The 21381-nt window shown below is 53.3% G+C and overlaps 8 protein-coding genes across 8 annotated transcripts; 2 read left to right on the top strand and 6 right to left on the bottom strand.

The window, feature by feature from the left end:
• Positions 1 to 1276: 1276 nt before the first annotated feature.
• On the top strand, positions 1277 to 4603 carry AYO20_02513 (hypothetical protein; the record flags this gene model as incomplete). Its single annotated transcript, XM_022640817.1, has 4 exons — positions 1277 to 1588; positions 1703 to 1910; positions 1972 to 2126; positions 2180 to 4603. The coding sequence occupies 4 exons, from the start codon at positions 1277 to 1279 to the stop codon at positions 4601 to 4603; spliced, it is 3099 nt and encodes a 1032-aa protein (XP_022503073.1).
• A 308-nt stretch (positions 4604 to 4911) lies between these two features.
• Positions 4912 to 6000, bottom strand: AYO20_02512 (hypothetical protein; the record flags this gene model as incomplete). The annotated part of the gene is made up of 2 exons (XM_022640816.1): positions 4912 to 5690; positions 5790 to 6000. The coding sequence occupies 2 exons, from the start codon at positions 5998 to 6000 to the stop codon at positions 4912 to 4914; spliced, it is 990 nt and encodes a 329-aa protein (XP_022503072.1).
• Positions 6001 to 7379: 1379 nt separating this feature from the next.
• AYO20_02511 (hypothetical protein) lies at positions 7380 to 9352 on the bottom strand (the record flags this gene model as incomplete). The annotated part of the gene is made up of 7 exons (XM_022640815.1): positions 7380 to 7668; positions 7754 to 7887; positions 7954 to 8243; positions 8303 to 8774; positions 8824 to 8943; positions 9001 to 9161; positions 9229 to 9352. The coding sequence occupies 7 exons, from the start codon at positions 9350 to 9352 to the stop codon at positions 7380 to 7382; spliced, it is 1590 nt and encodes a 529-aa protein (XP_022503071.1).
• Positions 9353 to 10608: 1256 nt separating this feature from the next.
• AYO20_02510 (hypothetical protein) lies at positions 10609 to 11597 on the top strand (the record flags this gene model as incomplete). The annotated part of the gene is made up of 3 exons (XM_022640814.1): positions 10609 to 10643; positions 10701 to 11119; positions 11257 to 11597. The coding sequence occupies 3 exons, from the start codon at positions 10609 to 10611 to the stop codon at positions 11595 to 11597; spliced, it is 795 nt and encodes a 264-aa protein (XP_022503070.1).
• Positions 11598 to 12055: 458 nt separating this feature from the next.
• Positions 12056 to 13762, bottom strand: AYO20_02509 (hypothetical protein; the record flags this gene model as incomplete). The annotated part of the gene is made up of 1 exon (XM_022640813.1): positions 12056 to 13762. One exon carries the CDS (start codon positions 13760 to 13762, stop codon positions 12056 to 12058), a length of 1707 nt encoding a protein of 568 aa, XP_022503069.1.
• Positions 13763 to 14496: 734 nt separating this feature from the next.
• On the bottom strand, positions 14497 to 18164 carry AYO20_02508 (NAD+ synthetase; the record flags this gene model as incomplete). Its single annotated transcript, XM_022640812.1, has 16 exons — positions 14497 to 14620; positions 14707 to 14767; positions 14815 to 14968; positions 15021 to 15319; positions 15370 to 15446; positions 15737 to 15913; positions 16470 to 16647; positions 16742 to 16848; positions 16939 to 16979; positions 17034 to 17115; positions 17171 to 17237; positions 17331 to 17442; positions 17506 to 17800; positions 17849 to 17862; positions 17960 to 18074; positions 18124 to 18164. 16 exons carry the CDS (start codon positions 18162 to 18164, stop codon positions 14497 to 14499), a joined length of 1944 nt encoding a protein of 647 aa, XP_022503068.1.
• Positions 18165 to 19008: 844 nt separating this feature from the next.
• On the bottom strand, positions 19009 to 20073 carry AYO20_02507 (GTP cyclohydrolase I; the record flags this gene model as incomplete). The annotated part of the gene is made up of 1 exon (XM_022640811.1): positions 19009 to 20073. The coding sequence occupies one exon, from the start codon at positions 20071 to 20073 to the stop codon at positions 19009 to 19011; it is 1065 nt and encodes a 354-aa protein (XP_022503067.1).
• A 470-nt stretch (positions 20074 to 20543) lies between these two features.
• AYO20_02506 (hypothetical protein) lies at positions 20544 to 21296 on the bottom strand (the record flags this gene model as incomplete). Its single annotated transcript, XM_022640810.1, has 1 exon — positions 20544 to 21296. One exon carries the CDS (start codon positions 21294 to 21296, stop codon positions 20544 to 20546), a length of 753 nt encoding a protein of 250 aa, XP_022503066.1.
• Between the last annotated feature and the right edge of the window lie 85 nt (positions 21297 to 21381).

The raw sequence follows: 21381 nt of genomic DNA, 5'->3' as shown, positions 1-21381 counted from the left end.
TACCCCGCTAGAATAGATGGAACAGATCTCTACCGGTCCAATGGACACTGGTTATTTATGAGGGGTGACCCCGGAGTTCATACACCGAGACCCACAATCGAAGCGATGCCTCCCGCAAACCAGAACGTCCCAGTGGGCAGGGCAAAGTTGATGGGCTTAGAACTCGCATACACTGTAAGGGTGAAGCAGGGGTTTGTCAATCATCTCTTACTCCCTGGTGATCCAATCCTCGGGCTAGAGATGGGGCACCAAGGCATAGGACGTGTTCGTGTGCTTGGTGGCAATGCAGACGGATGCAAGTGACCAAGACTCTGGCTTGTAAAGGGCTTCTGTTGCCGGTTGCTCCTGGAGTGGCCCTCAAAATCCGTAGTTTGGTCTCTTACACGAAGTTTTATGTGAAGAGGCTCTTGTGCACAAGACTGTGATTGTTGGTGGTTCTTCTCGCAGGGTATACGGCGGTGGACTTCCGTACTGCCTGTATCTCTCTAGATAACCTGAGCGTAGGGACATGTCGCCGAAACTGTTGCCCGTGATGAACCGGTAAGCATGGACAGGAAAATGATTGAGAGAAGACGGAGGTAGACGAGAGTGGCACTGGCTATAAGAATGGATAATACGTCGGTAGATAAGGGAAGCCATATGTGCACGGACCGATACTACTATAGTTCTCCAGACAGTACAAGCTATATAGGATCCCGCCACCAAGTCCTCTACATTACTAAATCTCGATGGCTATCAGACTACTAGTCAAACTATCATAGCTCCCGGCTCTGACTCTTACGAGGAAGCTGTATCAAGGGTGGGAGTGTGGCTCCTTCCATCGAGATACCTTGGTCTGTCCATTTTACTCAAGTATCCCGTTGGACATTTGACTGTGGGCAGTGAAATTGGTCATGTCCAACATATCAATAACTAGAGTGTCTGTGAGATTTGAGATCCTTGATCATCTATACGAGAAGCAGCAATACAATATTATAGTTCAATCCGCGCCCGTCTATCTTCACCAGCCTTGCCGGAAGTTCAGAAATCTGCCCGGGAACGGCGTGAGGGGAGCCATTTTCACCCCCGTGTCTGCCGCGGAAGTGTTTCGCCGTCAAGGTCTCCGCCTGCTACTCGAGGTGTGCACTTAGTTACAATACTATCTAGCATCTTCGAGGTGAATGTGTGCCCAACGCATAATGTCTGGCTGACGGTAAGCAGGCATAATTTGCATTTTATTTATGAAAACAAACACTTCCCCTACCCAAACTCGCCCTCACCCTGTTGTTGCTCCAATATGGGGTCAACAGAAGGCCTCAGCAATGGGCTATTGCCAGCATATGGTCAGAGATTACTACCACACATCCTTCGTGATCTTGCAAGAAGTGAGCCCACCGAGCCTGTAGCGATCATCTTCGAACACCCAGACATATTTGCCGGACACCACACCGTCGCAGCCGCAGAACTATACCATGCCGTCAATGCCACGGCGTGGTGGATCAAACATCATGTCGGCCACAGTGAGGGTTTTGAGACGCTGGCGTACATCGGACCTTCTGATCTGCGCTACGAAATCATCCATATAGCGGGCATTATGTGTGGCTACAAGGTTCGCAGACCTTGCCTCTGCGAAACCGGCTGATGCTAATGGGGCGGGTCGTGAGGGTAGCTCCTTTGCATCTCGATACGAAATTCAGATGCGGGATACTTGTCTCTGCTCGAGGCGACGAAATGCACCAAGTTCGTTTGCACTTCCGAGCTGCTCCACCGCGCAAGTCACATCAAGGGCCTGGTCGAAGACCTGCAGGTCTTTACCCTGCCATCGTATAGGAAGTTGATTGCCGAAGAAACACCCGAGTATGTCTATGAAAAGACTTTTGCAGAAGCAGAAGACGATCCCGTCTTGATCTGCCACACTTCCGGATCCACAGGTGAGCGAGCAGGTGCCAAAACATTCTTATTATGACCAGGGCTTATTTGTGGTGTAAACAGGAGCACCGAAACCCATCACCCTCACCAACGGCAATTGGGCCGTGGTCGACAATCTGCGCAAGATTCCAACCACACCAGGGAGAAAGAACCAGGATTGGTCCATATTCAGTTTCAAGGACAGGGACTTGTTCATTTCAAGCTTTCCACCCTTCCACGTAGGCGTGTCAATTCACACTCTTTTGTTCGAAGTGCTGAATTGTGTGTCCAGGCAACAGGCATGATCGCGGGCATGCTGCCGTTGATGTACAATTCAATAGCGGTGATTCCACCCCCAGACCGACCTACCACAGGTGAGATGTGTCTGGCAATGATGCGCTATCTGGAACAGCAGCAGTATACACTTCGAGGTCTGCTGGTGCCGCCGACCGTCATAGAACAACTGGCTCAAGAAAGCGAGGGCCTCGATTACGTCTCGAAGATGGATTTTGTCATGTTCACGGGTGGACCACTGGCACCGTCTGTCGGGGACCAAGTTAGCCAAAAGACGGACATTTGCCAACTCATTGGCTCGACTGAGACCGGCCCTATCCCTGGCCTGGTGCCACCCAGGAGCGATTGGGCCTACTTTGAATGGCAGCCCTTTTACAACGTCGACATGGAGCCTCGGGCCGATGACACATATGAACTGGTCCTCAAGCAGCAGCCCGAGCTCCGGTGGATTCGCACAGTGTCCCATACGATGCCGCATCTGGATGTCTGGAAGTCCTCCGATCTTTATCGCCCGCACCCCACGAAACCCGGGCTCTGGCGCTTCCACGGTCGGCTCGATGATGTCTTGGTTCTCTCAAATGGTGAGAAGTTCAACCCTGTGCCGATGGAGGCGATCATACAAGGTCACCCTCTGCTGCGAGGAGCTCTTTACTACGGCCAAGGGAGATTCCAGCCGGCTCTCCTGGTAGAGCCAAAGTCGGACGTACCAAAGTCTTCGCATCGCGATTTCATCAAACAAATATGGCCTTTGGTGGAGAAGGCCAACCTGGAGGCTCCACGACACGCTCACCTGTTTCCGGACAAAGTGGTTGTAGCCTCCTCTGAAAAGCCATTCAGGAGGGCCGCCAAAGGGACGGTTGTTCGCAAAATGACGTGGAAGGACTACTCTGAAGAGCTAGACGCACTGTACTCGGAATCTAATGGCGATGAAAGTCAATCAGGCGTCGTTCATCAGCTCGATGACCCGCGCGACTTGGTTGCGATCACCAACTTTGTCCGCGAATGCATCAACGATCTTCTTGAGCAGCCTCCCAAGTCCGACCATCAGGATCTCTTCGCCCTGGGGGTGGACTCTTTACAGATTTTGGAGATTTCCAAGCGCCTCTCGGCCGGAATCAAGCAGCATCTCCTCCGGGACTCGAGAAACGGCATCACCTCGAAGCAAATCTATGCGCATTCTTGTGTGACGGATCTGGCAAGATTCGTTCACACAGTCCTGAATGGTCACGCGCCGGATGCCAATGGCGAATCCAATCGGGAGGATGTCATGGCAAGCCTGGTGGAGAAGTATACGCAGCGATGGCGGCAGAATGAGGTATTTGCCAACTCCGTCATATTGACGGGCACGACGGGATCGCTAGGCACATATTTGCTGTTGGCACTTCTGAACGATCCCAGCGTAGACAAGATCTACTGCTTCAACCGCACCGCCGACGCCAAAGAGAGACAACGACGGGGATTCCTCAACATCGCCGCCAGCCATGACGTCGACGATCCACGCTTGATCTTTGTGACGGTGGACCTGGTTCAGCCGGACTTTGGAATCTCTGCAGACCTGTACCGCGAAATCCTCCAGAACACTATCGTCATCATCCACAACGCGTGGAAAGTCGACTTCAATCACAAAGTCGGATCGTTTGAGCCGGTAATCGCCGGAGTCGCGGGCCTTGTGGAATTCACACGGACGAGCGCACGACGGCCGCATCTGCTCTTCGTCTCGTCGGTCTCCTCGGTGGGCAATTGGGCAGAAGTGACTGGGGAGAACTCGGCAGCGCCCGAAAGACCCATGACCGACTTCCACGTCGCCCAACGACAAGGTTACGGCGAATCGAAGCATGTGTCGGAGCAGATCCTGCAGATTGCGGTGCAAGAGCTCGGGATCCGCGCCAGTATTCTGAGGGTCGGTCAGATCGCTGGGCCGCTGGAAGGAGGCGGCAGCTGGCACGAGGTCGAATGGTTCCCTTCGCTCGTGAAGTCGTCCAAAGCGTTGGGCAAGATTCCGGATTTCTTGCCCGACGTGAACTGGATCCCGGTCGACCGCCTCGCCAGCATCGTGGTAGATATCGTCCGCGCCGACCACAAAGACGACCTGCAAGTCTTTAACCTCGTCAACCCTCGGTCCGTGCCTTGGTCGGCATTCGTATCTACGATCCAGAAATGGTTTCAACCCATAAAACTAGACGTCGTTCCCCTCGTCGACTGGATTGCTGCCCTGGAAGCAGTGGATGTCAATGATCCCGGTGCGGTGGCCTCTGTGCCGGCCGTCAAGATCATCGACTTCTTCAAAGGTATCGCCGAAGGGGACCGGCAAAGTCCCTTGTACGAGACGCAACGAGGAACGGAGTGTAGTAAGACCATGGCCGAGTTGGCCCCTGTCAGCTCGGACTGGATGAGGATTTGGCTGGGTCAATGGAAGTTCTAGACAAGGCATGCTGCGGTGTGGGCTCATTCCCGTCTAGCTGGGAACAGAGGTAGCGTATAGTATACTATGGTGAACTGCGTTTTGAAAGTTCACCCCCGTTACGCGCCGGATCCGATATTCTAGGCGATTCAGAATGAATCTATTGTCTATCTCCTGCCAAACACGCAGCCTGACACTTTTATGGGCAGGTATTCTGATTGATATACCGAGGCAGAGGGGATCTGACAAGCAGGAGTACAGGACCAAAGAACCCACATGACTTTGTCTCCAAGTATATTCAGCACCATAGAGCGAACCAAGCTCGATACTCAAAAGATGGCCATACAGTTCGGTGGCGACGATACCGCTCTCGGATGGTTCAGGGGGCTGCTCGTGACAAAAAAAGTCCATCTGCCCAGCCGCTTGCACGTCTCAGCCAGACGCTCCAAATCGAACATCTCTCCAATGGGGACACCCCACCCCGCGAGCAGGATATGGTGTAAATCCCATTGGGGGTCGTGGTTGGGTCGGACCTCGAAGCTGACGCCATCGCCCGCGACGGCCACGATGTGATTGTCCCAGAGGAAGCGGGCGACCCTCTCCCCCTGCTCCAGGCCCGAGTGCTTGTGCTGCTTCGCGGCCGTGTCGGCGCGGTACTGTCGCTTCTGGTCCATGGACAGCGCGTCCCACGTCTTGGTGAAGCCGCAGCGCAGGAAGAAGATGTCGCCCGGGCGGAACTCGATCTTGCACTGCCGCGCGATCTCGTAGACGTCGTCCAGGGTGATCTTCTGGCCGCCGATGCCGTTGACACTGATGCCCTTCTGCTCCGCGTACGAGACGTAGTCGATCAGAAACCCTCGACTCGCGATGCCGTCCTGCGCCCAGAACCCGATCCCGATCCTCGCGCTGCCGGGGTCGTTGATCTCCTCGGATTGCGTCCCTCCGTAGAAGACGCGACCCTTTCCGTCCTCGGTCGCGGTGCTGAAGTGTCGAAATCCGTCCCATTGGGACCCTGCCTGCGGGTTGAAGTGCCACACGTCATCCCACGCGATGCCTTCGTAGTTGGGGATCGTTTTGATCTCGTGCACGACGGGTTCGCGACCGAATCCTAGAGGGGAGAAAGTCCATCCATCATTTGTCTTGAAAAACTTCTCTCTCTGTGTGACCTCTAAGATTCGAAGACTGGGAAGGGGTTATTTGTGCCTACCTGGCGTCTCCAACTTTGTCATCTCCCAATTCAAGCAGACCCGTTCGCCCGTCCGGATCTCTGACTGTGCCGCCGCGGCGACGTGCTCGGGCGTCAAATACCGAAGCATCCCCAGACCTTCCTCGGCGCTGGACGGTTCGCCGACCCAGAAGCGCCTCTTGTCTTTCAACTCATCAAACGACGGTAACTCGCTAAAGGATTTTGGTGCCATTTCTTTTGTCGGTCGTCGGTCGTCGGTCGTCGCTTGGCGTGGCGATAGGTACGTACTTGCACGCTAGTCTCTAAGATTCTAAGCAGTCGTAACAAAGTGAGCGGGCCAAAAATAACCAGTGTATACAAGTATTTATATCGACAACTCGTTTGGTTAGAATCCAGGGTGTTGTTCCCATGGCAATTTTCGGCCCGGCGAGGGGTAAAGGCGAGTTAGCGTCCCGGACATTGGTCCCCGGATGAGCAACTGAACAACCACCCAAAAAATCTACGTTGCAGGGTAAGGAGACGATCGTCTCGGGGTAAATGTGAGAAAAAGCGATGGGCAAGGTCTAACTGTTTGTTTCCGCTCGCTTCGTGGCATCTCCCCGCAATCATGCAAACACTTGCGAATTGAGATTTCCCCGGATAGAATGTGGAGAGAACAAGTAGGATGCACTGTCCATCCTTTGAATCTCCATAATTACCCCCAGATTGCTCCCCGTAGGTATACGAGTATACTGAGCTGATTGATTCACCCGGAGTTGACTTGTCACCCCGTCATTCATTTCATGGCAGTTTCCTTGGGGATTTTGCTCTCGGATGAGGGGGCCTCCCGGGGATCTTACAAAGGTGTTAGCCATTCCAAAAAAAGACTCCCTTTCGTGCAGAGTTCAGAATCCATTTCTGTTCGACAGCGAATATTACGGGGAAAGACGTCAGTGCCACAAGCTTGGCTATCTGGCTACCTAGGTATCTATCTACCCCGGAAACTCGAAGACGGTGTTTGTACCGCATTGACAAGCCCGGGCGGGTATTATTCCGAATACAGTTAGAACGTAAAAGTGGGAGCGGAATATCCACATCGAGAATGTGATGTTCCCCAATATGGTTCCGAGGTAATAATTATTATTACGAGACCGAGCACTCCAAGTGCATTTCGGACAGCCGAGTCAAGGATCGAGCCTATTTGAACCTTCACAGTCCAAGAAAGTACATAAAAACGCAAAGACACTCGCGAATCATCTGAAAAGTTTTTGCCTGGTCTGTTCCCACAGTCAAGTTGGTCACGTAAACAACAGCGTCAAACTCTGGGTGTAAGTCGGAGTAACGCAGATGAATGTCATGGTGCTGTTGGTCTTCTTTGAGTCACCGCCGATCTGCTATGTACAAAACAGTCCAAGAAACAGCGAGTCTCTTCCATATTATCATTCCTGCCATTGACATTGGCCTGTTCCACAATCCCGCGAAAGACCACCCTTTTTTGTGTATGAGAGAGAAACACTTTCACTGGCGTTCCTCAAAAAGCACGACCCCCGGAGAAACTAGGTACTTGGTCCATAGGAACCATCTCTCAACAAGGATTCAAGTAAGGAAGGAACAAACTTCCATTGTAACTTTTCAGACGTCACCTGTGACTCTAGTGACGCCCTCGGCGTGGACTTTCCCCTCCTTCTCGAGCATGATGTCATCAATGACATCGTCGCCGTGCGCGTGGTCGACCAGCACGTTTCTGTTTGCGTCTAGAACAATGTCGCGCTGGTAGACAGCCACTTCGTCCTCGTCGCCGAAGAGGGCGCCAATCTCCTCGAGTGGTTTGCCCATGGTGTCTGGGAAGAAGAGGATGATGCAGATGGCGCCCAGGGTGCCGGGAATGATGAAGCAGAGGTAGTACTTCCATCCGATGTGGCTGGGAAACATCAGTGAGTTAGAAATAGATCCATGCTTTGAAGTTGAAAACAAGTTGGGAAGGGAGGGGGGGGGGAGTGGCTTACTTGAATGCGGTTGGGGTGACAGATAGCCACATGACGTTCATGGCCGCGATCACGGCGAAGCCAATCGAGACGCCTTTAGCTCGAAGATGTGACGGGAACAGTTCATTGAAGTAGGAGAATTGGGTGCCTGTCTCCTAGGTCAGCGGAGTTCTCTGTAGTAGTATTGTGCTCCCGAGGTATTCGGGCCAGGAAGCACTTACCATAGAGTTGAATTCCGTAGGGGACCTGGAAGATGAAAACATGGCCACTGCAGCCAAGAGCGCGGACTTGTTGTCGGTGTTGACAAAGTTCGACACCAGTGCGGCTTCGACGATCAGACAGAGCTCACAACCGATGAGGCCAGTACCGATGAACCAGGGGCGGGAGAATAAGTCGACAGTAAACATGCCTATTATATTGGTGCCGAGGCCTAGAGTTATACACGCAGCTGGGTAGAGAAGCTGCTTTTCGGCATCGAACCCCAGGTTTTTATAGATAGACGGTCCGTAGTCTATATATTCGATTAGCTTTCCGCAGTCAGGAAGAGATGTTGCGTGGAGACGCCCGTACTGTTGATGACCAGCGGTCCTGAACATTGGATGAGCGCCGCGGTGGCGATGCACAGGTAGCAGCGTTTGCGGTATGACGGTTTCCTGATCATGTCCATACACGAGTTTCCCAGCGTTCTGTCAATGGCCAGTTGCTTATTGGTCTGGTAGAATTCGGCAGCGGCGTAGTCATTGTTGGGATTCTTGGGGTCCGCGTGCAGGCGGTAGATGATCTCCTTGGCTTCGGCGGCACGGTCTTGCATGACCAGCCATCGAGGACTTTCCGGGAGCCAATAGATCCCCGAAAGAAGGAAGATCGGCCAGGGGCAAGCCAGAGCGAGAGGGATCCTCCACGTGTGCAGGCCCCCGGATTTCCAGAAGAAGAACCCGTAGCCGATCCATCCTTGGATGAAGTACCCCATAATTCCAAAGACGGCGCCAAAGTCAACCAGCGCCGCGCGGAAGCGAGGGGGGACCACCTCCGAGATCCAGAGCTGTTGTTGTGTTAGTAGTTGCGTCTTGTTCAGGGTGTTGTATGCGTACTGGAATAGAACTGAGAAGCATGTACGATGAGGCGCCTGCGAAGAAACGGAAGGTGAGGAACATGCCGACATGGACACTTCCCGCCAGCAAGGCACCAGATATCAGATTGACAATCGCCGCCTGTAGTGATGGTGAGTAGCTGCCACCAACAAGAAAAGGGAGAGAAACTCAAGTTACCACTGTAATTGCCCATTTACGACCCCATCTGTCACTGATATATGGAACAATCAACACCCCGATTGTACTGCCAGCAAAGAAGAGACCGTTCATGGCTGAGATCAAAGCAGTCGCGTCGGATCTCTTGTCAAGCTCAAAATATTCGCTGAAGGAGGGTTGGCCTGTTGTCACAATCGTCAGTCACAGTACATGACCTAGCGAGGTTTCCCATTAGATCTGAATACATACCGAGCGTTGTTCCAATGATGGCAGCCGAGTAGCCTGACGACAGGGTGCCGAAACCGACAAAGGCCAGGATTCGGATGGTTGCCCCATTGATCTTCTGTTTCTTGGTGTGCGCTGCGACGTCCATGGTTTCAAAATACAAACGTTGCTGCTGGTTTCACAACGACGAAGACGAATGCATGTGGATGGACTGAAGTCTCGAAACAACATGGTCCAGACTTCTTAACGTCGAGCTCAAGAGACGGAGTAGTGATTATTCCGGAGATGTTGGGCCGCATCAATCTACTTCCCCAGATGTTTGAGAGTCTGGGGGACCCGCGTTTGTCGCTTCCAGGGGGTGGAGGTGGCCATGGGAGATTCATCAACGGACAATTATGGCCGCCGGTGACAGTGAGCTGGGCCTGGGGGTGATTTGTAGGTCTGGACCTGATTCGCGAGCCCTTCCACTCAGGTTGAACATGCCTGATACCCGGTCACGCGAATTCCTGAAGCCTCGTTCCGGGCCTACAACCTGATGATTCGGCGCCGAGAGGCCTCCACAGTAATAGTGTCTGATATCGGGCCTCTGATACGCGGGGCGGCAAATCCCACCTGCAATTGGAAGGTTAGCTCAAGTAACTCAAGCTACTGCCATGCAACCGGCGTGGGCACGGATGAGCCGGGGAATAGATGATCGGCCCCCGTGGTCAGAAGCTCTCCCAACCCTCAACTTAAGCAGCGAGCAGAAGAAAGCAAGACCGGAGAGTCGCCGGACAGCGAGGATTAAGAGGAGTGCAGACTCGCGAAGCATTCACAGACACTCGTTTCTGTCCTGGTCGTCAACCACTTCCGTATCTTCACTGGCGGAACCTCCCGCCGCCCCACTTTAGTTCCTATCTAGGAAGGCACCTTTGTTGATATATATGCTTAGCTAAGCGATAATTGGATCCGTGATAATTAGAGCTTGCCCTAGTTTGCCCCTATTTTGACTTTCCTCTTCTGCGTAGGACACATGCCTGCCAGGGACTGAGAAATGGAATGGACGCCCTCGCTATGTGTATGTTGGACGAACCCTTTCTCTCATCAAATTATTCTTCCTGACTACTTAACAGATGCCGAAACGCGGCCAAAGATGTCGCAGCTGCCCTGGATATCCCCTATGTGGCCACACCACCCGGGTAATAGCTGATGACGGACTGGGATGGGATCGACCTTGTTTGAGACCTACACTGAACCTTTTATCCTCGTATTCGCCCGGGATATGGTCGCCGCCAGTCACATTCCTATACCAACAATCATGGGATCCTGCTGGCTTTTGAGGGAGTCAAGTCCAAACGTCCGGGCTTGCCTCGGCTTGTCCCCGAGGTAGCCGTGGTATCTATTGAGACCAACCTGGACGAAACCATGGGGACCGCGGCAGTGATTGGCCGATATCGCTCGTTTGCCGAAAGAAAAAAAAGCTCTATTTGTATACCAATAAGTGAAATTTGTGATAGTCTGTCATCCGTTTTGGCCAGAGTCGCTTTCACCGTCATCACCACCTTCACCTTCACCGCAACCACCAATATGCCACAGCCGGGGCTAGCCGTTGCGTTCGCACGTCCAAAAAAGGGGACAGACCATCCTCTGAGCAAGCTGCACCAATGGTACGAGGAGGTCCACATCCCGGACATCCTCGCGACGAGCGGCATCAACGACGCATATCGCTATGAGAACGTCGACCCCAATTCCGAGTGGCCACTTCTGGCCCTGTATCCCGTTGCCGACATCGACTTCTTCTCGACGCAGGAGTTCAACTCGATCCCCCCGCTCGGCAAGCACGTCTTTCCCGGTCCCATCACTGATCACGTTGAGTTCCAAGTGAGGCAGTATCGGCTGACCCAAGTTTACGAGCCACGGGATATTCGCGTCTTTGGTGCGTTTTCCTCATCCTCTTCTTTTCCACGTTCCATACCCCTGTGCTTCCTAGCAATGATCAATGCATGACAGCTCCTGTCCCCAAGTGCAATAAATAATATTTTCTTTTTGCTAAAAATAATGTTACAAAAACAGAAGGCGCCCCTATCATCGGCACGGCCGCCGTCCAGCCCAAAGCCGGCGGCGAGGACGACTTCGACACCTGGTACCGCCAACAACACCTGGACATGCTGTCCATGATCATCCCGTACCGGGCCGCCACCCGCTACGAGCAGATCGACCCTGCCAACAAGCCGCGGTACCTGACCATCCACGAGTTCGACAGCACCGACATCCCCGGCGAGCAGATCCGTCGGTCCACCACGACCGAGTGGGCCAAGCGGGTTTTGGGTTCGGTGCAGTCCATGGAGGGGTATACGTGGAAGCTGACGCGCGTGTACGGGCCGTCGACGACGTTCAAGGGGCTCAAGTTGTAGGGTCCGGCTCGGTACAGGGCTTCTTTCCTCGTGGGCCGCGACGGGAGGGCTTTATCATATATCAAATCAAAATATAAAACACTCTTTATCGTATCTTTGCCTTTAACTTTCTTGTGTCTTGTCCACGGGTTCGTACCATTTAGAGGAAAATCTATCTAGATCAGTATTGATAATGCATGAAGTAAGAGCTGAAAGCTGTCTATGGAACATCAACTCTAGATCAATTTTCCGCGTCTCATGGCAGGCATGTACTAAATTCAGGCGAAGACTGTGTTGAGTCCGACTCTTCGATCTTGACGTGGGGAACGAGACTTTCAAGCACAGTCAAGCAGCCTTTGGCAAAAGCGAGGAATATATCAAATACCCTTAATCATCTATTCCACCCATTCTATACGTCCTACATACCCTATTTGTCGGGACAAAGGATGCTCGCTCCTCCAGAACTGTCTGATGGACTTCTACAAACGAGGCGGAACCTGCTCGGCACCACTTCCGTCAATCTTCTCAGAAGTCCCGACAACCACGTCGAATCCGTCCCACGTCTCCAGCGCGGCCTTGCACACCTCGGCATACCGGGCGACGCCATCGAGGTAGAGGAGCTGCTCGCGCGGCTTCCCGGGGATGTTGGCGCCCATGTACCAGCTGTCGGTGTAGGGGAAGAGGGTGCGGCTGTTGGCGCGTTGGATGTCGTCGTGCCACTTCTGCGCCGCGGCGGGCCGGGCTTCGATCGAGACGACGTCCTCGGCGCGCATCTTGGCCACGGTGTCGGCGATCCAGTCGACTTGGATCTCGATGATCGGGGGCCCGTTCGACAGCGACGTCGGCGCCTGCGGGCTGTACACCATGAACAGGTTCGGCATCCCGCAGATCGTGAGGCCCAGGTGCGTGTACACGCCGTCCTTCCACTTCTTGGAGAGCGGCACGCCCGCTTTGTCCGTCAAGCCCATGGTCGTGAGACTGCCCGTGACCGAGTCGAAGCCCGTGGCGAGGATGACGATGTCGAACTCGTGCAGTTTCTCCGTCGTCAGGATCCCCGTCGCCTGAAACTCGACGATCGGGTGCGTCTTCAGGTCGACGACCGTAACGTTGGGCCGGTCGATCATCTCGTAGTAGTCCTGCTCGAGGCTGGGTCTCTTCGTGCCGAAGAAATGCGGCTGCTGGAGGGGCGCGACGACGGCGGCCTTTTGCGGGTCCGTGACGCGCTCGCGCACCTTTTTCAACCAGAACTCGTAGACGAGCGCGTTGGCGCGTTTGTCGGTGATCAGGTCGCGGTAGTTGGACGATGAGAAGGAGAAGCCGCCTCGCCGCCACAGCTCCTCGAAGTACGCCTCGCGCTCTTCAGGGGACACGGCCCACATGGACGTGGTCGCGGGGTTGTAGGGGATGCCGCCTCTCGACAGCTTCGCGGCCTGGTAGTACGCGGCGTAAAAGACCTTTGCGCTCTCCTGCTCCTCCACGGGCAACTTTCGCTGGCGCATCGGAAAGGCGATGTTGGGCGTCCGGATGAAGACGGTGAGCTGGCAGTCTTCCTTGGCCGTCTCCTGGACGATTTGCACGCCCGTGGCCCCGTTACCGATCACGGCCACTTTCTTGCCCGAGTAGTCGACTTGATGGCTCGGCAAGGACCCAGAGTGGATCAGGATGCCCTTGTAGTCTCGCAGGTTCTTGAAATCGGGGTAGTACTGCTTGTACGTGGACCCCGTCGCGGCGACGAAATACTTTGACGTGATGACCGCACCGTCTTGGGTCTTGGTCGTCCAGCGGCTCCCGTCCCAGGCCGCCTCGGTGATGATGGTGTTGAAGAAGGCGTCCTTGCTCAGGTCCAGGACCTTGTCGACATGTGCAAAGTACCGGCGAATCTCGTTGTGATCGGGGAACCGCTCGCTCCAGTCCCACGTCCGCCAGAGCTCGGGGATCGACAGCCCATAGTACGGCGACTCGGAGTCGACGCGGGCGCCAGGGTACCGGTTCCAGAACCAGGTTCCGCCAAAGTCAGATCCCGCTTCGAAGAGCTTCACGCTCAGCCCGAGCTGGCGGAGCTTGTAGACGGCGTACATGCCTCCGAATCCGCCTCCCACGACCACGACGTCAATGTCGAGGTTGTTGATGAAGGGCGAAGGCGTAGCGGTGCCATTCGCGTAGACATTTTCGCTGATGGACCCCATCACTGCAAGTTCTCTTTGTAGTTGAAGTCCGGTTTTTGGAAACAGATCACAAGGACTTTGATGTTGACTGTCGAAATCGAACTTCTGGGCGAGTTTCCAGGGGTGGCTTTCTCGACAGGCCTAGGGAACCATGGATCTAGAGATCTCGTATATTCACTCCCTAGTTCACCCCTGTGGACTTAACTGCAATAACCTGTTTTAAAGACCGGCCAACACATCGTGACGGATAATCAACACCGTACGAGTCGTAAGATGGGTGGTCCGTCACATGATTGTAGGATGTGATATAAGAAATCCAAACCCGGGAAATTATGCCCGCTGTCTAGATTGGGTGGAAAAAGGTTGGCCTGCTTGATCCTTACCTCCGTTGCTAAGAGACGGATCAGTATTGCGCGGTGCTTGCTTGCGTGGACGGGGGCATAGGATCGAACGGCATCTCCTCTCGTCCTAGAGCTGAGTGAGCTTAGTTCCGGATTACCTTCCCCTAGCATGAATTTGTCGTACCAGAGAGGCGAGAGCCGGCCGTACTCTATTGCTTGTATAGACTTTGATGTGCGAGAGGTACAGACAGATTCTTTCGTGCAATCGCGCAGAAGAACATTGGCGCAAAAGACTATCAACAATTTGTAGCTATTCGCTGTTTCTTGTGCTCGTCGAAGAGTGGATGTCTATGATTGCAAGTGCTCTTACATACTCCGACATAAAACATCACCACAGAGACGTGACATTCTGCATCAAGCACCATTTCTCGCACTGTCTTCAAGTACCTTGACTGCGTGCTCCATCTTGCGGTACTGCGCTGTGAAGCTGGGGTATAAGAAGGGTCTCATATCATATCGATGATCATCCGGCGAATATCTAAGCAATGGTGAGTAGAAGTTTCAAAGACATAACGTAAGCGGCCAAAACGGTGGCTTTCATCGCATATTCTCTTTGACACTTACTGTTCCATGTGCAATCCTGGAGTGAGGGTGGTTTGCTTATGTCTGTTGATTGCATAGTAATCTGTTCCACGTGAGACGAGCGAATATCCCGGCACGAATTATACTCACAAAAGAACTTCCGCACTTTCTCATACACGGCACGCGGCGTCATACTCTCACCATGCGCCACACTGTGTACATACTGGGGATCTGTATGTGCGCCGCGAGCTTCTGTGGCGATCGCCTCCGAGTCTGGTGGGGGAGATGTCCAGATAGGGAGGAGCTGGGCATGGAATATTAGTGTTGCGAAAAACAATTGAAGTCAGAACAGTTACCTTTTCAAAGACGCCCCATGGGCCGAGACGGCCAACCTTGCGCAGACGGCCGAGCACACTGAGTTCGGCGTATGTCATGCCCATTTCCTCCTCGTCGGATTGGGTGTGGGCATCGGCATTGGTTGTCGGGATCAGCTCGGCGGTTGGGGTGGCGTCGAGGAAGCCTTGTAAAAGAGGGAGATCGAGGTTGTCCCGGGCATGAGCGAGGAACATTCGAAGATCGACCTTAGATATGCCGCCGATTGGGTTTATATCCGCGCTACTCGCATCATACTTGGTCAGGTACCCGCGGAGCTGCTCTGATCTAATCAGTACAGTATCTCGGTGGATTCCGAGGAGAGATAAATACCGTCAACATTGGCGGAGCCGAGAACTAGAAGACCGCCGCCTCCTTTGCGCTTTCGGACACTCGGTAAGAGTTGGGCACTAATTGTTCGTCAATGAAAATCCAAATTGCCATCAAGGGGACAATCTCTCTGCCTTATAGGGCAGCTGTCCAAACACGTACAAAAAATACGCAATCACCATCTGCAAGTTGTCAAATTGTTAGCACATCGATCATTGAAGAATGCTCGGTATGATATCCCGCTATTTTGAGTGCATAGGACAGAATGAACATACACGTATGCGCGCTTGAATGTTTCTGAACCTCGTTAGCTTTTGAATGGAAATTGAAATGGTGGAGAAGGTATAAGCCGCCGGATAGATTCACATACTGTAGAGCAAGCCCTTCGGAAGGGTTACTGGAAGTAAAGCTCGGAGTAAATCCGGTGACAGTAGTGAATAATGTGGTAAGAGCAGATACAACACCATCAATGTTGAGGTCGATGTGATAGGATCCAATGGCTTTCGCAAGCGCCGCTGCTCGAGACCGGGTCTCCTTGCTACTGTTCCTGCTAGTGTGTCAGCACTGAAAGTTGAGTTGAGACTGAAAAAGTCTGAGAACCAAGGTTTGCGCCTTGGTAGACAGTGCTCACGTACTTTGATCCCATGTAGGTAGAGTGAAAAATGTGACTGCAAATTTCCTGTGGACTCGATGGGGTCCAGTCGTTGGCTTGTGCGCAGACTCGTCGGACGTCATCCAAAACGAGTTCCTTTGTGTGAGGTAGGGTTTGTTCGGATGTGACAGCATCATACAGCAGCCGACACATTGAAAACACAAGGACAGCCGTAGATGCAGAGTCGATCCCACCAGACAAAGGCAGGAAGAAACCCGCCGTTCTAGAACGCCTCAAGTAGTCCCAAAGCCAAAGAGCTGGGGCGCTGCAACAGGTGAAGGGACATGTCAGCAATATTCCAGTTTCGTTGATAGAACAAAGAAGAGGTTCGGAGAAGAAGCAGATTCAAAGAGTTGGACATGGCCAGGACTCCAAGGATTAAGGACCACACCAGAGAAATGCTGGTACCCTGTGCAAATGTATGATTCAGGGGACCCTGAGGGCCACTTACAATTGGATTTCCTCAGCGGCAGAATGATAGCGAATTGGAATATCCGGAGAGGGGGCGAGGAATTTTCCGGTCTGTTCGAAGCCTGGGTGCGTCAAGCGGATGTCGACCGGTACACGAGGGTACGGCAGGGCCTCGGCACCCTGGAGACCTCGCGAGTGAGAGACACGGAATGAGCGCACTGGCAAATCATTAGATTCGTCAATTGTTATAAGGACCGCCAGGAGGGAAACAACGCCTATCAATGGACGTGGGATCCTTGCAGGATCACCTACCATCTTCGAGGTCGACATTTGCGGTGATAGTCTCAACGTCGTTCAAGCTGAACTGGCTCCCTTGGGCCAACAGTCTGCCGTTCACGAAGATCATGGCACAGCCATCACTTGTCATGCGTTAGCCCAAAAGACTTGTGCCGGGACAGGTGATCGGTAAAGATAAAGCATCAGCGAGACTGCTTTGACGCAGCACTTACTAGTACAATCTGTCTCCCGAGCAGCCTCGTTGATTGGAATACTATTGACCGTCAGCATGAGAGAAAAGTAGTACCATGCCTCCTGGAATACATACCACGTAAATACCGCCATTCTGTCTCGTGGCCTCTCGAATGCTGGTAGTCGCAAAGTCAGTCCCAGCTTGGACAGCCCAGTATCTCGACACAAAAGCGTCCTTGGTCCGATACAGACTCGATGATAATGAGAACTTACAGAGAAACACGGGTTTGCAGCTTTCTCAATTCGTAGTGCGAGCCACTGGAATTCACAAAGATCTCGACTGAATGACTTGTAAGCAACCAGGGACAAGACGGCGAGAAAGGGAAAGCAGAGAACAAAGCCTAGTATAAACACGGTAGCTCTCAAAACTCACCGCCATTCAATCCCATATGGATATGAGGAGCATTTGGAGTGAACAGCTCTTCACACGTTTCTGCGCCAACCAGCGTGTCAATAGTCTGGAGAACGCCATCGCCAAACGGTGCCTATCCCTTGTTAGATTGAACAGAGCTGTAAAAGGCTGGCGATAAACACAGGCTTTGACATACAGTTCTCTGGCCTGTGACGCTGCTAATTGCATCTTCGAGCGGGTAGTCTTCGACTTCTCGTTTCCGTGTCCACGGGGTGAACCATCGAGACTCAAAGTAGTTGCCTTCCTCGCACATGGCCATTTTGGGACGGATGAGGAGAATCTTCTTGTTCAAGACAATAACGCGACAGTTGTAGCGGACTGAATTGTGGCGCACAGGCATGCCGATGTCGAGGATACAGTCGCTGACATCGGGGTGGGTGATGATGGTCGCCAGAGATTCCCAGCAGTGAAGAAAGAGGTCGCCCTCCAAGCTAGGATGGTTAGTGATGACTGAGTAGCCCTTGGTCGAGAAGGCTTACTAGTGATCTGCACACTGATGGACAGTCAGCACGACAAGCCGTAGCAGGTTGGATAGTCATAATTATATACACGCTCAAACAGGACTGGGGTAGAATGCCAGGACCACGTACTCCATATCCGCAAACCTCCAGCTCAGGACCGACTCTCAGCCGAGCACCCGCTGCCTTGGCTTGCTTGATACTTGTGATGATGCGCTCCGCATTGCCGTCAAAATCAAGCGCCCATCTGCGAAGTGTCAGATTTCATCCGGTGGATTCTTAGGGTGTGAATTCACTGGTTGAGGGAGCAAGTCGCTACTGTCACAAGCTTGCCCATCGTTGATCACGATACAGGGTACCGGCTGAGCTCTATCGCTAATCTCAATGTAACAGAGATACGTGCGGCAAGGCTGAGTTGGAGGGCCAATGGCGGCAAGACTGTCTCGTTTGTAAAAGAAAGAAAAAACCAATTAGCTGGCTATCAGTGAGTCCGGAACGGTTTCCGCCTTGTCTGGGTTGATAGACTCACCAGGAGGTGCGTGCGTGGCTCGACTGGGCGTGGGCGAGTTTCTATCAAATTCTGAGACCGGTGCGATCAGACCCACTAGTCTGATAGTACGTCGGCGGAATATCTCAGTCCATAGACACGAAGAGGCGTAGCAGATGAGGGCCTTTAGAGAGAGACGATATCCTAGTCACAAGTCACGAACCATGAGCAAATTGTGCCAAGACGAATCACGTGCAGCAACCACGTATCACATCTCTTTACAAGGTACCAAGTGGTCAGTCATGTTGATACACCTACCGGTAGGGATATACGAGTCTCTGCGGACAGGATGCCTAGAAATCAATAAGAGGATGATCTCCTGGTCGTCCGACTTTGCCTCAGAGCTACGTGGGGACGTGGAAGCAAATAGCAAAACAGTAATACATATCCATATTTACTAGGGAGCCGAGCTGCTCCCAGATATATATCCATCCAGTACAAAAGTACTGTTCACCTTGGGTATCGATAGCGACTTTAACCACCGTTGAGTTGAGGTTACGCCAATTCCCATATTTTTGTTGAAATTTCGCCAAAGCGCCACACATTGCCCAGACATGTCTCTGATCATAACCCGGACCCAAGAGTGAGGAGCCCTCCCATGCATCCATCCATCCGTACATGAATGCCAGGACCATCACTTCCGATTCAATAGGCTCAAGAACTCCTCTCTGGTTTTGGCACTGCTTCTCATGGCGCCCAGCATGCAACTCGTCGTCGTGGAGCTGCTGGTCTTTTGCACGCCTCTCATCACCATGCAAAGATGACTGCTCTCCATCACGACCCCGACGCCCTGTGGTTTCAGGACTTCGGCGATCGCCAGGGCAACCTGCTTCGTCAACCGCTCTTGAACTTGCAGCCTGCGCGAGAACATCTCCGCCAGTCTGGCCAATTTCGACAACCCAAGCACGCGCCGGTTGGGAATGTATCCAATATGCATCTTCCCAATAAATGGCACCATATGATGCTCACACAGGCTGAATACTTCAATGTCCTTGACAATGACCAACTCGTCGTGGTCTTCATGAAAGACCGCCCCGTTGACCAAGTCCCGCACGTTCTCCTCGTAGCCCTTGGTGAAATACATCAGGGCCTTGGCATATCTCTCCGGGGTATCTCGCAGTCCCTCGCGGTCGGGGTCTTCGCCTATACACTCGAATATCGTCCGGACCGCCCCCGCGAGTTTGTCGAGGCGAACCTGTGCCTGTTCGGGAGTCTGATCGAGGCGTTCGCGAGTGCCGATACACGGCCAGGAAAGACCGTCAAAGTCGATGGGCGGATTCAGTGTATAGGGACTTGCAGGGCGCGACACCGTGGAGGCAGGAGGGGTGGGTGGTGCTTCGTCTCGCTCGTCTCGAGCGGGGGTATGCAGTGTTGTAGGACGTTTCGACTCGGTGTCTTTCTGCGTATTCTCCAGGCCCAGCCATGACGTCCCGCTCGGCATGGTGGCCTGTGAAGTTGTCTGGCTTTCGGCGGTGAGATCTATGGTTTTCCGCCGGCCGTACGTAGCTTGGATAGAAGATGCCAGGTTCTCTCGTTCCTGCGCTCGAGTCGTCGTCTGCGAACGGTGTAGGGGAGAGGAACCGTTCAGCAGGTATGAGGGTACGGCAGAGCGAGGTTTGGGGTGTAAGGTCGCGGGAGGAGGGATACTGGTGCTGTGGTCTAGAGAGGGGAGTTTTGGAGGAGGGTTATTTTGACTCATGGCGGGGCAGAGAGAGGTGGGAAGAACGCGACAGTTTATGGGAGAGGCATGTTTTTCACGAAATCAAAGAACCCCGGGCGGTATTCTAGCTCCAAGAGATATGTCAAGCAGGGTGGCAGGCAAAAGGTATTACCGTGCTGAGTTGGTCTTTGTGCTGTCAGGCCCTCGAGATGGTCACAAAATCTGGTTTGCCCATGAAGAAAATCTCGGGGACAAAATCGGAATCTTTTTTCGTCTGCGCCTGCGCCCTTTCAGTCATCGACAGCCAATCGGAAGCGGGAAATGGCTCCACAGATCCGGGGTAATACGGCGGATCATTCAGCCCTGTCTGCTCTTCTGTCGAACTAGGGCTCTAGACACAGAGGGCCAGACAAGTTGTATACACATTTCATACATATGTACCTATTCACATCTCCGGATATTCTCAGCTCTATCTCAACCTCCGCCTTGCATGCTGCACCATTCCCCCTCTACACAGCCTCACCCGCCGCGCGCCTAATTGACCTCGCCATCTCCTGCGGCATGCTCAAGAACGGCGAATGACTGGCGTCGACGGTTTCGACCCTCATCTGCGCCCCAGCCTGTTGGGCTCCCTCCACCATCCCCTTCTGAGCATGAATCGGGATGGCCTCGTCCCTTTCACACAGCAGATATGTGCTCGGCACAAACTTCCAGCCTGGCTGCGTCACCTTTGAAAAGAAGGTGCGGTAGCTGTGCGGCTTCAGCATTGCCACGTATTTCTCCGGGCCGTCGACGTCGTTGTAGAATGTGTCGATCGGCGTGGCGGGGTTGACAATGTCTTCAGAGTCATTGATCCGAAACCACGGCAGGGGGGTCTGGTTGAGCGCGTCCATCAGGGACACCCCTTCAGGCAGGGCGAAGGCGCAGCAAAAGTAGATGTGCGACACGCCTCCCTTCTTGCCCTCCTTTTCGCGTGAGGCTTTGTCCAGGCCTTTCACGGCTTCGTTTCCCACGACACCCCCGTAGGAGTGGACGACAAGCAAGACTTCTTTCCCCTCGTCCTCGATAACTGGCCTCAACACTTGTTGGATGGCCTCCACGTCAGGCTGAAAGTCTTTGAGCGGCTCGGGCGAGCCGACGGAGGCGAGTTTGACTCCCCTGGTCTCATAGCCGGCGGCCTCGAGCTCGCCAACCACGAGGTAGAATGTCTCAGGGACATGCCAAGCGCCAGGCACGAACACGATGACGGGCTTGGATGACATTTCTGTAGTTGCTATTACAAACAGCTGCTTGTGAAAGAAAGAGTATGAGTTGCAGATGGCATGGGTGAGATAAGTAATTTGGCTG

Source organism: Fonsecaea nubica, assembly GCF_001646965.1.
Source record: "Fonsecaea nubica strain CBS 269.64 chromosome Unknown Scaff11, whole genome shotgun sequence".
NCBI lineage: Eukaryota > Fungi > Ascomycota > Eurotiomycetes > Chaetothyriales > Herpotrichiellaceae > Fonsecaea > Fonsecaea nubica.
Note: the sequence above shows the minus strand (reverse complement) of the source record. Positions and strands in the feature narration are given on the sequence as shown.